A 17151-nucleotide genomic window follows, 5' to 3' on the forward strand; every position below is an offset into this window, starting at 1 on the left:
GAAGGAGAGAGAAAGGGGGGGGGGACACAGAAGGAAGGGAGAGAGATGATAATGCAGACAAAGCAGGTGTGGGAAGGACCTAGCATTCTGACCAGAGACAGCTGAGTCCAAGACCGCAGGAGGTGAGAGAAATCAGCGGAATAAGAGCCACCAACTCTCACTTTGTCACTAGAAGACCAGTATCACTTCAATTGGCCAAAACCCACTAAGCTGCCCTAAAATGATAGGGTTTTTTTTTTTTGCTCTAAGATATTTGGGGGGAGTAAAATTTTGCACCCAGCATCTGGCCCCTGCAAGCATCATGGCCAGAGGAAGGTGTGCAAAAGCTCGGCCCATCCCCATCACTTCTAATTCCCACTGGTGCATTTCTATCTCCTAAGCAGCACTGCCTAAGAGGGACATTCGGAGGAATAGAGACCGTTCACAATGGCCACCTCCCCCTATCCCTGATACCACAATGGTGTCTAATGTCACCAAATAATTCACTGGAAAGGTTCACACAGCCAGAATACATGATGCACGCCTGAGAAGATGGCAGCTGGGTTTTTTTCTTTCTAACAGCAGTAACTGACTTTGTTGAGGCCAGGTGTTCTTTTTCTGAGGCTGTAGGATCTGGTGAGGAAAATGGACTCTCTCCCAAGACAATGCAATTTTCTTAAAATGGTCCGCCTTCCAGATTTGAGAATGGGATTCATCATGAATTCTTGCTGTGCTGGCTGGGGTATCTATGCACTTCTCTTGTTGGTTTTCTAATTCTCTCCTGCAAAGGCAAACACTTCTGAAACAATAAGCTGGCTAATTTAAAAGGCATGGCTAACTAAAATGAAAGGCAATTTTCTACTTATTTTAGTGGCTTTAAAAGTGCAAATCTTACCCTTAGAATCGACTACTCATCAGATCTTAAAATAAAACGCAATACTGCCTTGCCTTCATGAAAGTCCGTTTATCTCCTCCTGTATACCATTTTCATCAAACAGTGTTTTCTACTTGTTGGTTTCCCCTCTTACACTAAGAATGGGTCTGATAATGTGTGGTACAAAAATCAAGAAATTAGTCTCACAGCAGGGAGCCAGCTAACAACTCCGTTTTAATCTTATCCTTCAAGCAGCAGCAGAAAACATATTAATTACAGTTTAATTTATGCAACAAACATTTCATTTTAATTACGCCTAATTTTGTCAAGCTATAAAAAATGTCAATAGTTTTGACAGTTTTTTTCTTACAAGCTTTCACAAGTGAAAGAATTAAAATCAAGTGTGGTTTCTGAAAGAAATTATGAAAGATTTCTAATTACTGCTTATGTTTTTGAAAAATTGCTAATCAAATAGCCTTAAAATAACATCTGGGATCATGTGAACTTGAAGCTTTATTACTCAATACTTATAATTCTTAATAATACGCATGCATCATTAATATAATGGAATTCTCACAGGAAGAATTTCTCTGCTTGTAATTATAGGATATATCAGTAACTGTCACTGAATGGTGAATGTTCTCCATAGAAATGTTTTTGTTAATTTCTCTCAGGAAATCTAAGACAAGCATAAGTGAATCTGGTTGCTGCCTGTACACTGCAGTGGAGAGAGCATTTACCACTACCAGAAATGGAAAGGAAAATGTCAAGCCAGCAAAGCTGATCAGTATTAATCACATTTAGCAAATATTTATTAAGCTATTACTAGCTGCAAAATCTACACAAACACTGTCTCACAGAAGAAGTCTGCCTCCTCTGGGAATCCTTCTCTCCCCAGATGTAAATTTTCTCAGCACTGAATACCTATAGTGCATCACTGTACCCTTCTCATGTCCTGCTTATTTATTGTTTTGTTTCACATAACAATAATGTTACAACTTCCATCTCACTAGTGCTGAGGTTCCTAGGATTAGGATCTAGACCTCCTGTGTTATTCCAGCCATCTAAAATATTCAGGTATATTTGAAAATAAAACCCTATGGATGAGAATAAAATGTTGTGGCATTATGTTTTTAGGAAATGAATAATCATAATCATATTATTATAACCAATGAAAACAATATTACATCACTGCCATTATTTTAAAAGGCTTCCTATAAAAGTTGCATGGTCCTACGTATTGAGATTATTCACTAGCTGACTTTTAGTTTTAAAAGGCCACATGTTGAAGTTTTACCGTATCTTATCCTCTCAGAAATGCACCCCTCAAACATGGGAGAATTATCACCACCCAGTGAATTACATCTTAATGAAACTAGATGACAGCAGTGACCACAGATGACAACTTATGATGAGAAATTGACAAGGAGATGCGCCAGATCTAAAAAGGACAAACAGGACCTCTGAGGAGAGGAAGGCCAACAAGAGTCCACTCCATTCTTTCTGCCTAAGGCACAGCAGGCACTGGGAACGTCAGCTGTATCAGCAGGCAGAGCCAGGTGCAGGGCTTGGGTGGAAGTCTCCAGCAGAGACCTCTACTCCATCCTCCCCCACCAGGCCCTCCTCCAGGATGCTCCTCACGTCTCCACGCTCCCTCATATTGGAGGTGTTCTCTGGGGTGGGTGGAGGAGGACTGGAGGCACCAGGCCATTCCCTCAACAACATGAAGTGGCACCCTTTCATTGGAAGTTTTGCAATCTGCAATTTCAATTATCTGTGGTCATCCATAGTCCAACAATATTAAGTGGAAAATTTCAGAAATACTTAAAGTAAGTCATAATTTTTAAATAACTTTTATTACAGCACATTGTTGTAGTTGTATTTTACTCTTACTCATTGCTTTTAATCTCTTACTGTGACTAATTTATAAATTGAACTTTTACCACAAGGAGGAGTGTGTGCTGGGACTCAGAAAAAGAAAATCCAAAATGTGAACTTCAAACCAAGAGCAGCTGGGAAGGAGCACATTTTTCTCTGAAATTTATTTATCCACCTAAAGACCAGGTAACCAAAGAGGAGCACAATTTCCTCTAAACTTCTTAGTGAAATTCCATTCACCAAGGAAGACAAAATTTATAACATAGAGGGACAGACTGAAAATCAAACACAGAGAAAATTTGTCCCAGACCACTTTGTGATTTTTCATCCCATCCAAATCCCTAAAACTCACTCTCTACTTCCCTGAAATTGATAACATTCCCCACTTTCCTCTCTCTTATGAAGAGGCTATTCCTCAATCATGGGAGCCTCGAGTTTCATATTTTGTGTCTCCAATGGATATGTGCATGGATCAAGTTTTGTGTTAGTCTGATGATTGTCTGTTTGTTACAAAATATTTCGTTGCCAGATCCTCAGAAGGAAAGTAGGAACTTACGCCTAGGAAAGAGATGGTACAGAGAAGGTTCGGAATTGTCCGCGGTCTGAGGTACCCACTGGGGAGTCTGCACCATGCCGTGAATAAGTGGAACCACAGGACTACGAGTGGAGTCGAAGTCCCCACCCTAAAGGGAGAGTTTAATTTTACTCCCACCCTCAATCTCAAAAGAGTAGACTATGTGGCGGGGATTAGACAAATTTTTGTTGGAAAAACTGGCTACAAACAATGGTTCCTCACAGAACGACACCTCTGTAGTAAAAGCCACCAGTCAATAAACTTCACTCAGGTGTGCAGTGACATGAACTAATAATTCTGTACCTCATTCTTAAATGAAAATGTAACAGATACCTCAAAAACCCTCTAAATTAAAAGTCAGTGATCTAGAGATAAGTGAACATGATTTAGATGAATTCTAGAGGATGTAAAAAGTAGAACAAAATCACTAAAAATCTAACATGAACACTATAAGAGACATTAGAACATGATATTGTATCCATTCATTACATATAAGGTGCTATTTTTAAAGCGAAGGAATTAAAGAGAGCTTTAGTGAAGTAATAACATGAGAGCATGAAACACAACTTGACAGGAAAATTGAAATTTAACACCAAGGAGTTCTCTCCGAAGGTTAAACAAAAGGTCAAGGAAATAGAAATGAGAGATACAAGAAACAAACTTGAAGATCAATTAGAGAATTTGATATCTGACAACTGGTGCTCTAGTAAAAAGGATCTGATAAAAAAAAAGGAAAAGAATTAAATAAAAATGCAAAAAAAAGTTCCCCAAATGAGAACGACAGATAACGATGGTTTAAAATAGAATAAGAACAACATTCAACTTGCTATTCCATACCAACTGATGTGAGATGGAATTTTCAGACATAAAAATTGTATTGAAAGTTATTACAAGGTATAGGAAGAAAATTGAGCAAATGGAGGGAATAAAGGCAAGCAATATCTTCAGGAAATATAAAGAGGTACAGAGGGGACATTATAGGACACTGCTTGGTTTTGTACCAGTCTGTATGTATTTTTAAAAAGGTGATGTTTGAATATTTGTTTACTCAATACTAATGTTTTTACTTGACAAGAATTTTGACAGAAATTACTGTAAACATTTTGAATTGTTTCAAGACATTGAGTCAGCCAAGGAAAGACACTGATGAAAGAGAACTTCCAGAGATGCTTCAGAAAGCGGCAAGGACAGTGGGGCACGACTGTCTGAAGTGCAGGGATTAATGGCAATGTCTTTTAGCCGAATAAATTAAAAAATTGAAATGTTCACTGTTTTGTTGATAATACCTTGTACACTCTATGTGAACACAGAGACAATGACAAGGGTGTTAGTCCTTCTTTGCTATCGTTGAAGGTCATAGTCAAATGGCTGATACTGAAAACTGAGAAACTGGGTGACAGAACGTCACTTGGCTACAACACAGAAGGGTTGGGTGAAGCGGCTCTGGAGAGGAGGCGTACTGCAAAAAGTAGGAAGTGGGTCAGAAGTCCATCACCTTTCATTAGAAATTGAACATATTTATACACATATGTTAGTATTATATACAGAAAAGAAAAAAGAACTAGTGGACCAAATGTTTATTATTCTTAGAATTAGTTTTCATTTTTACTTGGACCCTTAACTCATCAACCCCTTTCCTCTCAGTAATAGATGCTGTTTTCAAAATCACTTATGCAAAATACTTAGCTACATTTATCAAAAATATGTAAATGCATCATTTCTTATGTGATGTTATTTTTTACCTATATCACATTTTCCTGAGTGTTTAATATGTTCTGTAAGTCCAGATATTAAAACATATTAAAATACAGATAAAATAGTCAACAGAAATGAATGTAATATTTTCTAATGTCAACTCCCCCTACAAGAATTGGGAAATTTATATACACATTCACTGGTTTACATACAAAATTTAATGTGTATATTTGAAACACAATTATTAAAAATGTATTTTCTGAACTACTGCCCTTTTCTCCAACTAAATCAAATTAAGAATGCAATGTGAATTACAGCAAAGCTATTTCATACTTGGATGCCCTTGAATTTTACTGAGTTTGAACTAAAAAACTTGTGTTAGTAAAATGCTTTGGATTCCAAAATACCGAGGAATGTTTATTTGTCATTACTTCTCAAAGTACAACTGATTGTGAGCACATAAATATAACTCCTAATTTACATAGAACTTATAAATGAAAGACTGTCAAATATAAAATCATTGACATACAAAGATTACAGCACCAATTTGAATACATTCTTTTATTTTTGAACCATATAGAAATTATATAAGAACTAAGACTATATAAAAAGAAAACAATTTAAATGTACATTGCTTTTTAAAACTGTGTGGTTGGCATATTCACACAATATAGGAGAAAAAATCAAATTAATCTGTGTATGTATTGTTTTCAATTATACAATTATATGTACTTATTTAATTTATATATTGTTCTGAAAACAATAATTTATCAGAAATATATATCTCACCATGCCCCTTGTATAAGGTCTCTTTTAAATTGTAATTTTAAAACAAATCGATACTATACTATATTCTTAGTCAATAAATTATATGAAAAATGTTACTTACGAATATATGAAAAACTTTGACTTGTTTAACAGGCTAATTACTATTATAATGTTGCATAGGCTACTATTTAATAAAGTTATTGTATAGAGATATAAAAGTGATTTAATATAAGAATAAGTAAATCAGTACAAAAGTGAACATGTTAAAACAGTTTACTAGGGTATTAACAGATTCTATAGCCATTAGCAATTTGAATGTTAATACAAATACAAATAGAAAAAGTCTCTGAATTCAGCTTGATGAAAAGGCTGAGCAGCCTTTGGCTTTGTGTTTAAAATTTGAAAACTGCGCAATATATTAACAATGTCATTATATCTGAATGTGTTCTGCACTGGTCTCAAGGTGTACAGCTTTAATTGTCATTTATATAAAATGTTTTTTCTCTGCTGAAACTCAGTATAAAAAAGAAAAAAAGATAAATAGGCAAGGGTTAGTTTGTTAATTTAAAATATTTCAAACAAATCAAAATCTTCCAAAGATAATTCACATAGTATCGTTAACAAATAAGAGACAGAATATCCTTGACTTTATTCAATTTTACTAAGTAAAATTTGAACAAGTATATAGTCATCTGAAGGATAAAAAGAAGTCTAAAAATTATTTCGCGCTGAAAGGTCACATAAGACTATCATGGACATGTTAGTATAATAGACCAATAATGATGACTTGTAGGTTTCTTTTATGCAAGCATTCCTTTTTCAGCAATGCAGAACACTAGTGAATACTACTTTGTGCATGTTTAGCTAACTGAGCTTATACTATAGGTATTACCGTCATTGGTGATATTTCTAAAAACTCAGTTGATTTTGGGAGCTTGAATGGGGAAGTATTTTAGTTTGTCCATTCCCCAGCTGTATGGTTAGGGCTATGCACATTTTCGCTCTGTTCGTGTATCATAACATAAACCGACTTGGCGGTGACGTAGCATGTTCTTACGTGTTATGGGTACTAGTCAGTCCACAGCAAGGGGAATTTTCTGTCTTGAGCAATTAAACATCTACAGCCCTACTACAACTCTTCCCCATCTCTAATGAGCACAGGGAAGGTCTGTCTGAGGACGTGTGGGCGGGAGGAGTTATAAAGGACTACTTGGGTCAAAATGAGGAGTCATTAAGGACTCGTTCCCACCAAAGGCTCTGCATCTCACACAGCACAGCCAAGCATCCCACACTCCCAGTAGCAGGTAAAGCTCCATCTAAGCAAGCTGCTGTGGAATTCTCCTTACTTGGACTCATCAATTATATTGACATTGAATTTCTCTTTGGGTTATTATTTGTTCAAGAGAGATTTTTAACAAGTTCTAAATAGTGTGCGGAGAACTACAGCAGCACTGTTCTACAGGAGTAAAGTCATAGGCCGGCCGTGTGCAGGCCTGGGAGCTCTCCCACGCGAGAATCAGTACATGCCGGGCATCCAGGCCAAGTGAGGAGTGGGAGAAGGCAGGGCAAGTTAGAAACCTGGTTCTTCATCACCCTCATCAGATATTAGTGTCAGAGAACAAGGAAATGCATGCACGTGAATACGGGAGCTTTGGAACTCGAGCGTGGAAAGGGGTCTTGATCCAGAGACCAGAGGGCCAAATGCACAAGGCCTCTGTGAAGGTAAACAGTGGGAGGGAAACTGATTCAGGGCCCAGGGAAGGAAGGCAGATCCACAGATGGCAGACTTAGAAGAAAAGCAGGCATCTGAAAGTCCTCCTCTACAGGAAAGGAAAGAAAATATAAGTGTTGGAGAATGCTTCCCAGCTTCAATTCCTGAAAACAGAGTGTGTAAAACAGAGTAAAAAACTGAATGGATAGAAGAGGATAAAAGGGGAAAAAATCAAGTATATATAAAATAAAGGAGCAGAGACTTTAGACAAAAAGAATAAACTAAAATTATAAAGTTGAATTAAAATTCACTTTGGAAATAACAGTTGGGTATTCAAAGTTGAGTTATTAGAAAAGGTAATGAAGAAAATAATTTTAAAATCTACTTTCTCTCTTCCCACTACATAATAAAAGCAGTAGTCTCACCTCAGATCTTAATTTTTGTGATTTATAGATGGTCACAACCTAATCTCTATAAAGGTAAAAAAATAGAGGGTGTGATCCTGGCATTTTATAACACTCTGTTTATCGCTTAAATGTGAAAGCAACAGAGAGATGTGCTTAGATATTGTATTAACAGGGATTAAGATTCAGCTGCAGTTGACAGAAAGTTAAAATTAACAATGACATAAATAAGAAAAAAGTTAATTTCTCTTTTATTCAAGTGAGGGTTAGTATGATATTATACAGTATACGAAGCCCAGAATTATTCTGTATCATTGCTCAAACTTTTGTGGTCTACACTGATTCAAGAATTGTATTGATTGAAGATGTCCATCGTCTCTCCAGCTACCCCGGAAGAAATGAGAATAACATTCACTTCTCTCTAAACACACTACGGTGAGGAAGTCCACCATGGGACTTGAGTTCGTACATCTCGCTGGATGTACCAGAACCATAAATCTTCATCCTTCTTCAATCTGAGCCACTGGAAATCCTGAAGTTATCAAGTCTCCTTGGCCCATTGGACACAGGTCTGGGATGCGCCTGGTCCCCCTCTGGGCAGAGCGGGCTTGCTTAGGGCTTGCTGTGAAGGTGGAAGATGCCCTGCATTCAGGTTGCTGTCCTGGAAGGCACTACCTGTGCAGGCTGCCCGCCTCAACTGCAGGGTCTGCTACAGCTCGGGGAGCTGCCCTTCCACGGCGATACCCCTACTTCTTTCGTGGAGAGGAACAAATTCTCCCATCTGAGAGATGGGCCTCTGCCACAAGTGCCTACAGAACTGTGCTGGGTGAACTTACACACTTGTACAGTTCTTCTGGTAAGCGTTCTGCTTTCAGATGCTGTCTACACCATCGGGATCTTCCCAGAAGTTGCCGCACAGTTTCCTTATGTTCACTGTTGAGGACTTAGTCACAGGACTACAACTAGCCTTAAAAAGTGGCTACTAAGTGTAGTTTTTATTTTAGGAAGTCTTGTGCCCAGCAATAAATTACAGCTTCTGTGAATATAGGAGAGATTGGCAAGTGATGGGCCACAGGCTATGAGAGCCCAGTGCTTAACTTGTAAATAAAGTTTTATTGGGACATAACCATGCCTATTCATTTATGGTTTTGTCTGTGGTTGCTTTGTGTTACAAGAGCTGAGGTGAGTCGTGGAATATAGACTGGAGGCCATGAAACCTAAAATATTTACTCTGTGGGCCTTGGAAGAAAGGTTTGCTGACCCTCGGTGCTGATGCTGAGGGACACTGAACACTGCCACTGAGATTTGGGGTCTCACGACGCGCACTGCCAATGCCCTGTGTAGGTGAAGGCTGCATGCTGCACCCCACACATCAAAGAAACAATTCATTTCAATATCCAGGATGAAGAAGCAATAATGCTGGTATCAGCGATAGCCATAGGACTTCCAGCAGTCAGCAAGGACAGAGGCAGAAGATGTGAACAAACTTGGCACAGTTCAGGAAACCGGATGTACCCAAAGTGACCAGAGCCTGTGTCATAAAGTGAATTCTCAAGAAATTTCCGGGGCCTAAACTCAGAGTGTGTTCTTCACCACAGAGGACTTGAACTAGTAAACTGACAAGAATATAACAAAGAAACATCCAAATGTTATAAAATTCAGTGATATACTTGTAAGCAAGAGATGAATCAGTATAGAAATAAATTGAAACACAGAAAACATTCTGGAATCCAGGGTGAAGAGGTGTAGATTCTACCGTGGTGGCAAACCCACAGCACGCGTGCTACAGCGAGCTGTTTGCATCACTGAACGCTCTGAAAGGTTTGTCATCACTGGAGTAGAACATCACCAGGTACCTATCCTGAGAGAAGTAGGGCTTATGGGAACATACAGGAAATGATGAAGTTCAAGCCCAGCCTGGGCAACGTAGTGAATAAAATAAATAAATAAATAAAATAAAATAAATAAATAAAAATGAATAAATTACAAGGGCTGTGGATGTAACAGTTCAAAGTCCCTGGGTTTAGCACCAAGTACCACAAAAGAAAAAAAAAAGTTTCAAATAAATGATCTAAGTATAAATCTCAAGAATAGCAAAAATGCAAAAAAGTTGAAGAAAAAAACATGAGTAGATAGTAAAGATATAGCAAATAACCAGTCATAAAAATATAGCCACAATTCAGCTTTGTGAAGCCTGCTAAAATTGAATGACTCCCCAGTAACATGGGTAAGAAACGTTCACTGTTATTCATTGTGAATGAAAAAGGTCACATCACATTGTGTACCATAAACATGCGGAACAGAATAAAAGTAAGGAACTATTTCTTTGCCAAAAAATTAGAGTAGTATTCCATCCTTTTCTATTTTAGAGAAGAATTCAGGTAAATTGTTTATCCCTTCAATATTTGAAAGGATTTACTAGTGAATCCATCAAGTTTTGGGGTGTCTGTGGTGTGCCCAGAGATGACTGGCTTGTAGGTGGGCAGACTGAGGGGAGCTCTGCCCCGACGTGGGGTGCTGCAGTCCAACAGGCTGTGGCCTGGATGGAATAAAAGGAAGAGAGGAAGTCGGCCTGCACTGGCAAGTTTCACACTGCTCGAGCAGGGTGGGTTTTTGCTACCATAAGACAAAGACATGGGAGCCCAGGTCTCCAGCTTTCTGACACAGACAGGGAGCAGCGGCTCTCCAGGGCTCACAAGCCTTTGGGCTTGGGCTGGTGCTGCGTCCTTGACTCCCCCACTTTACTTCTGTGGCTTCCAGCTTCCCAAGCTGAGTGGTAATGGATTGTGGTGCTCTCCGGCCCGCAGGCGGCCACTGTGGGCTGCCCTGCCTCCCCTCTCGTGAGCCTGCCTGCTAAATACACATCGCTGTCCCCTCTACAGAGCCCTGAACAGGTCACAAAGGGCCACGGAGCTCACAAACATCTTCAACTCCAACGTACTAAGTAGGCACACACTGCCTTCCTTATCCCTTTGGTGTCCCTCAATTCCTCTTCTTTAACCCTGAAAATACCTTAATATCTGCCTAGAAGATAAAAGAAAATAACAAAAACTATTTAGGAACTTTATTCCATATTTTATTTCAATGAAATTTCTGTATATTATGTCATAATGCTTCATGATAAATACTGTATAATTAAGCGAAAGATTTCATCATCCAAACATAAGTATTCTACTATAAAATAAATAATAAAAGCCCAAAGAATATTTACTTAAAAATCAAAAGTGATATTTTTATATGTTCTGTATATATATTTTTTAACTCATTAAGTATGGCTTTCTAGCTTGACATTCTATAATAGCATCATTACCAATCAATCTTCCAAATAGCTGGAAAAAATTTATGAAATCTTAGAAGCTGGCCTACAATAGGAGAAAGTAATGATCAATAGGTCAAACTTTGAAAGTGATTAATTTTTTCCTTACTCTTAGTTCATAATGTATAACACGAGAGGAGATAATAGTATCAATGCTCTCAGCTACACGGTTAAAAATCAGAGTACAGATTCAAATACATGTCCACTTAATAAACATGATTGTGAGTGAGGTAACTCTCAATAAAAAGGGAAGAGTTGGGCTGCTCAGAAGCTTTGCTGCTCTTGTAGCCTCCAGAGGAAGCAGCTCTAGCAAATATCCAGGTCTTCTTCTGCTCCTTTCGGAGGACATGTCCATACTAGAGGGTCTGCTGACTTGCCTCATGGATTAAGGCGTACTCTGCACAGAGCTGGTGCTCAGGGTTACTCCTGATTAACTCTTGCTAATCAATGTGTGATTTAATTTTACAGAAACTGTAGTCATACAATTTGACTGACTCCCTTTTTTAGGCAAGAGAGCCCTTAAACAAGGTTTTCTGAGTTGAGCTTCAGGATTACATGAAGTGATTAAAGCATGTCCAGAAAACAGAAGGAAACAAATAAAAAATACACATACGTACACATCCCTCTGCCCTCAATGCTTCAAAATGTCTAGCTCAATGTGAAATAGGAACATCTAACACACCTTATAAAACGAAGAGCTATTATCCCCTAAAATTAAAGGGACATCTATGTGTCAATTTCATGGGAAGTCTTGGTAGGATTTTATCCACCTAGGCGTCAACTATGATTCTCCTATGTTGTACGATGTATACATTTGAAAAAAAATAACGATATCCATAGATATGCTTTGCTGCTACCTTCAGCAGATTGAAACACTATATCGAATTTTATTTTGGTGGTCTTTTTATTAGCTTTCAACCACTTTATCAGCTGATATCACTAATAATAAATTTTTTTATATAAACTAGAGTTTGCAAGTTCTGTCCCAAGACTGTAATATTTCAAGAAATAGTCTTAAGCTTTGGGAAAAAACCAATTACAGAAACAGCATTAAAAATGCCAAGCACCGAGCAGAAGCAATTCTGGATCAGTTTTAAAAAGTGATTGATGAAATTCTAATCCAAGCTGAAGGAACAGTTTCACGACAAGCTGTGACCATTCCACACACTTCATTAGCTGCCATAATTAGCCTGGTGTTTCAATTTGTTAGAACTGGTGGGGACAATTTTCCTCAGAATGCAAACATCAAAACACAGCGTCCCTCAGTCTTCAGAAGAGGCTGATGAGAGGCTTCTCGAGTCTCTGTTAACTGGAAGATTAATTACTGCTGATGGGAGGCTGTGGCGTGACTGTCGCTCTGTCCATGTGCATTACTCTTAGCATCAGAAGAAAGACACGTTTGACACTGCACTACTCAATCAAGCAGTTTCACAGTGGAGCAGAGTCGGTTTTAATATCCAGGGTATTTTTTGATTGATTTTTCTCCCTGCTTTCTGGGTCCAGGAGTCACTTCTATTTACCTATATTAGAATTTTAAAATAGCCTCTGAAATACTGAGAGATTTGCTTAATGTACTTGGTTCCAAGTCATAGCTTCTTCGCGATGTCAGCAAAACAGTGATTTCATGTATCTCTGTGATTACACAATGACATCTTTCAAACCTGTTTATCAACCGCCTGAGTAACTTCACTTATATTTAGGAGTAGAGGACTATAAACTTATCCCCGGATTAAGAGCATATAACCCTGACTTTTCAGAGCATTCATTCACGAAGTCTAGTTAAAAGGATGGTAGGAAAAGGGACTTCATGAAGTTTTCTTAGAACAGAAATATTTTCTGTTAGCCTGGGTCACAGGCAAAGATGATCTAAAATCCACAGCACATACTGACAGAAACCTCATTAAAAATGACATAGAAGTCTTCACTTCGAAATTCCCTTGGATTTACTGTTATTTAATTATTTTTATTATTAAAAATTTTAAAATCCTACTTTTCTTTTTTTTAAGTACTTCTTTGATTGACCCATAAAGAGTGAACTAGAAGGACTAATTTATAGAAATGTGCAAGAAACAATTGCAGTTAAAGAAATTGATGGTATTTTGAATTCTACCACAACACCAGAATGGAACAGTTTTAGTGAAGGAACATAATGACATCAGAGAAAGATACTTGTCTGCATTTGCAGAGGAAGATTTTTCATTGTTTCCACTGAAATCAAGTTCCCTCTGTCTCAAATATCTGGCAAACATATCTTTTAGAGTAGCGCTGTTCAACAGAAATACAACGTGGGCTGCGAATGTAGTTTTCTCATAGCCAAATTAATGATTATAACAAGAAACAGATGGGATTAATTGTATTTTGGGAAAGCATTTTAACCCCAGAGTCATCCTTGATGTGTGGAAACGTGTTCCTTACTTTTCAGTAAACATTCACTGACTGAAGCCCCACCTCGTACCCACTACCGTCCAGCTGCAGTTTTGTCATTGAAGAGGTATTAGATCTTTCCCTACAGTGAAGCTCATGATGATTGCTTAGTACTTGTGCGATATATTTAGCAAATATTTTTAATATTGCTCATGCTTATGAACAATTAGCTGGTTGTATGGATCACAGTTAACTGGTAAATCTATGGTGAATTTAGCCATACTGTCACTTTTTAAAATCTTCTCCTCTAATTGCTTTTCCCTAAAATCCCAAGAAAAAGACTCAGAACTAAAATACCTAAGTTTAGCAGGGCTAAGTAGCCCTGTAGACCACAGAAAGTAGCTTCAATCTCGTTTGTCAAGCCATTTGCTATTCAAAAATATTTTAGAGGTTATCTCTGCTTGTGGCCAAATGAAGAAGGCTCTATTCCCACAATTCTACATGTCTGCTTTCAATCTTTGGTTTACGTTTTAAATAACAGAGGACATACCTCAAATAACTACGGTAATTCATACCTAACATTCTAAACCATTGTTTTATTATGCATCTATTGTAGGATACAAAGAGAGAAACTTGAGACTTGAATTATAAAGTATCAAAGAAAATAACTTCTTGAATAGTGATGATTTTACCATTGGACATGTAAAATAAACAGTTTGAGCATCATAACCTTTATGAAAATATTTCAGAGAATGTAGCTCTTTGTCACAAAGAGTGGCTTGATTTGAAAGGGCTGGAAATTAACCCAAACTACATTTGCTCCATGCAAAAACCTCTGTTTGAAAACATCTTACCGTACAAGCAAGGGAAGGCACATACCACTGGAAATGGACTGGGTGTCACAAAAACAGTGGGTGAAGTTGCCTTGGGGCTTGGAAGGAAATACCACTGCTACCTGGCAGCGTGTCTTGGAGAGAACGAGGGCCCACGTTTTCCATGGCTTTCTCCAGTACGTACGTGACAGCAGGCGTCTTATAGATGTTGCTCTGTCCCTACTGACTTCATGAAATAAAAACTCCAACTTTGTGAGCCCCTTCTGGCAACTTGACAGGTTGTCCTCCAAATGACTGAAAGTTCTTTTGTTGAGTGCAGCTTGATTTGGAAGGGAAGTTCTGAAGTGTGCTACCCAAGTATCATATTTGCAAGCTTTGGAGACATATCAGGTGTTGCTGTTTGGTGGAAAATGTTCTACGTAGCCATCTTGATCATTTCTTTCCATGTTGGCATGAATTACTGCCCCACAGCCCTACATGGAGCCTTGCAGAGCCAGGGCCCTTCACAGGAGGTCTTGCGAGAAAATCAAAGTGGAGTATGAAATGAAAGGTCTTGAAGATAAGGATTCAAGTTGAAGTGGAAGTTTCAAAATAGCGAGGAACAACCTAAGAAGGAATTCGTTCACGGGCTGGAGTACTCACTCAATCTCACTGCTATTGTTCAATGCACATCACACATGGTGGTGAAAAGTCAGGGGTCCTTTTGAACAAACTCTTACTCCAGAAAAGGAATGGCAGAAGATAATTATATCTACTCTGTAATTTTCAAGAAAAGTGCTTTAGAGAGCTGAAGGGGAAAATGACAACATGTCGATTTCTGTACAGGTGGAAACTTCTGAACATTTGCTGAAGTTACCTCTGCTCCAAATGGTACATGGACCCATGACCTTCAGCTGTCACAGACTTTACCAACCATGCAGACTCCAGCACAAATAACCACAGTGACCTCAGGACAAAGGAAACGAAGAGGCCTAAGTCCAGCCGAGAGAATTCTTGGAAAACTTATATTCCTTTACCTCAGCTTCTAACTCTCTCACAAAGTGAGTTACTGGAGTTCTGATTCATTTGATACTACATATCCATGTGAATTGTTATTTCTGTGTCTTTTTTCCATTACAGCAAAAATTAAAATTTAATGTCAAAGATTATAGTACTACCTGAAATTTGCTTTTATACGATTTCATGTCTCGCACTTTATGAAATTGTACATTTTTGTTAAAACTGACATTTGAGTCATAACTAAAAAAAAAAATGTTTTGTTTCATCTGTAAAGAACAGTAGTTTGAAATGAAATAAAAGACTATACACAAATTTGGGACATAACCATAGCCTATACTTGCTTAGTGCTTACAAAAGTTTGTAGCTCTGGGGCAGGGCTCCTCCAAAGACTGCACGCGCTCCGAGTCAGATTTAATGCAAGACACAGATGTCTACAAGACTGGCCTACAGTGGCTACCCAGAGTCAAATGCAGAACAGTGTGGAAGATCTGTCCTTACAAGAGATCCAAAGGATCCAGCCGAAGGTGTGCCCACAACAAAATCCCTTGCAAGTCTGCATCAGGGGGCCCAAAGGGTCCTCGAAAGGCAGACAGAGGGTCTGCACCTGGAGGTCGCAGGGCTGATGCTAGAAGCTGAAGAGTGCACTCTGAGGACAAAAGGCCAGTCCTGGCAGCTGAAGACTTTTTGCTGAAAGCCAGAAGAGGACAAATACCTGAGGTTCTCCAAAGACAACAGCTGAAGCTCCTCTGAGGAAATCGGTCACAACGAGGCTCTTCCAAGGAAAATCAGCCCAAATCCCTGCCTTCTGTTCTCCTTTTATACCATTTGGACAGCCCTCCTCTGTCAAGGGGTCTTCATGCCCAGGACCACAACGACTCCTTTCAGCTGGACGGTCCCCCCACTCAAGCTGGCAATCAATCGCTTACGGACCGAAGTACTTGCTGCGGAAGAGGAGGCCCACGGCTGCAGTAGATCTTCTGAATAGTCAGCTGTCCAAAGCAGTATTCACTTGCTGCTTTAACATGAGTTCTACGGAAAACAGTACTTTCCAAACTGAAAACCCGCTGTGTTGCTCTATGTTTAAATCAAACTCCCCATATGAAGTAAGTACAAGAAATAAAGTAGAAAAAGCTTCCCTGCAGGAGGAATCAGAGCCCGGGGGTGAAGCAGAAGGCAGGCAATGCCTGGCTTGGCCCAGTGAATGGTGAGTGTGCAGACAGGTCCCGAGAATAGAAGCCCACCAAAACCGGGCACGCACGTGTGCAACACAGTCAGAGAGAAAATCACCATAGCCCAAAGCAGTGCTGCAGCCATCTTTTATTTTTGAAATTGATTAATCAATTAATTTGTTCATTTTTTATGTGGGGCAGAGTCTAGCTAAGTCTACTTTCCAGGTTGGGCCCGACATTGCTTCAGTGTCCCAGGATGACAGGGGTGTGCCCCCATGCCTGCTGGTCTCAACATGAGAGAGGGACTCTCTTCAGGGCGCCCTGTGGAAACCTTCCTGTACCTGGTGTGTTTCACAGTTGCGGAGGATAGGGCCCACCAGCTCAGGGGGCCAAAGGCAGACAAACCCCGAATGTGTACCCGTGGGGACTGTGCTGCAAGAAAGTAACCTTTTGACTATGATGCTGAGAAATCAAAGCCAAGCACACTGTCACCTCCCATGAGATCATGATAGAGAAAAACAATAACAGAAATGACTACCAAAAATTTAAATATACAAAGTCTGCCCAACAAATGTAAGAAAATTGAG

At 39.0% G+C, this 17151-nt stretch overlaps 1 protein-coding gene across 6 annotated transcripts in view; it reads right to left on the reverse strand.

The window, feature by feature from the left end:
• The window catches only part of Spata17 (spermatogenesis associated 17), a 222090-nt gene that overhangs the window by 69830 nt on the left and 135109 nt on the right, over positions 1-17151 (reverse strand). Inside the window, exon 10 of one of the 6 annotated variants that reach the window (XM_010642507.3) lies at positions 590-760. The exons of the other annotated variants lie outside the window; for them this stretch is intronic. Coding sequence (XP_010640809.1) covers positions 695-760 — 66 coding nt within the window. The 3' untranslated portion in view covers positions 590-694. Of the gene's footprint in view, positions 1-589; positions 761-17151 lie in introns of those variants that run through there. 6 annotated transcript variants of the gene reach the window in all.

This window comes from Fukomys damarensis, unplaced genomic scaffold (assembly GCF_012274545.1).
Source record: "Fukomys damarensis isolate Sample0158 unplaced genomic scaffold, DMR_v1.0_HiC HiC_scaffold_11, whole genome shotgun sequence".
Taxonomy (NCBI): Eukaryota; Metazoa; Chordata; class Mammalia; order Rodentia; family Bathyergidae; genus Fukomys; species Fukomys damarensis.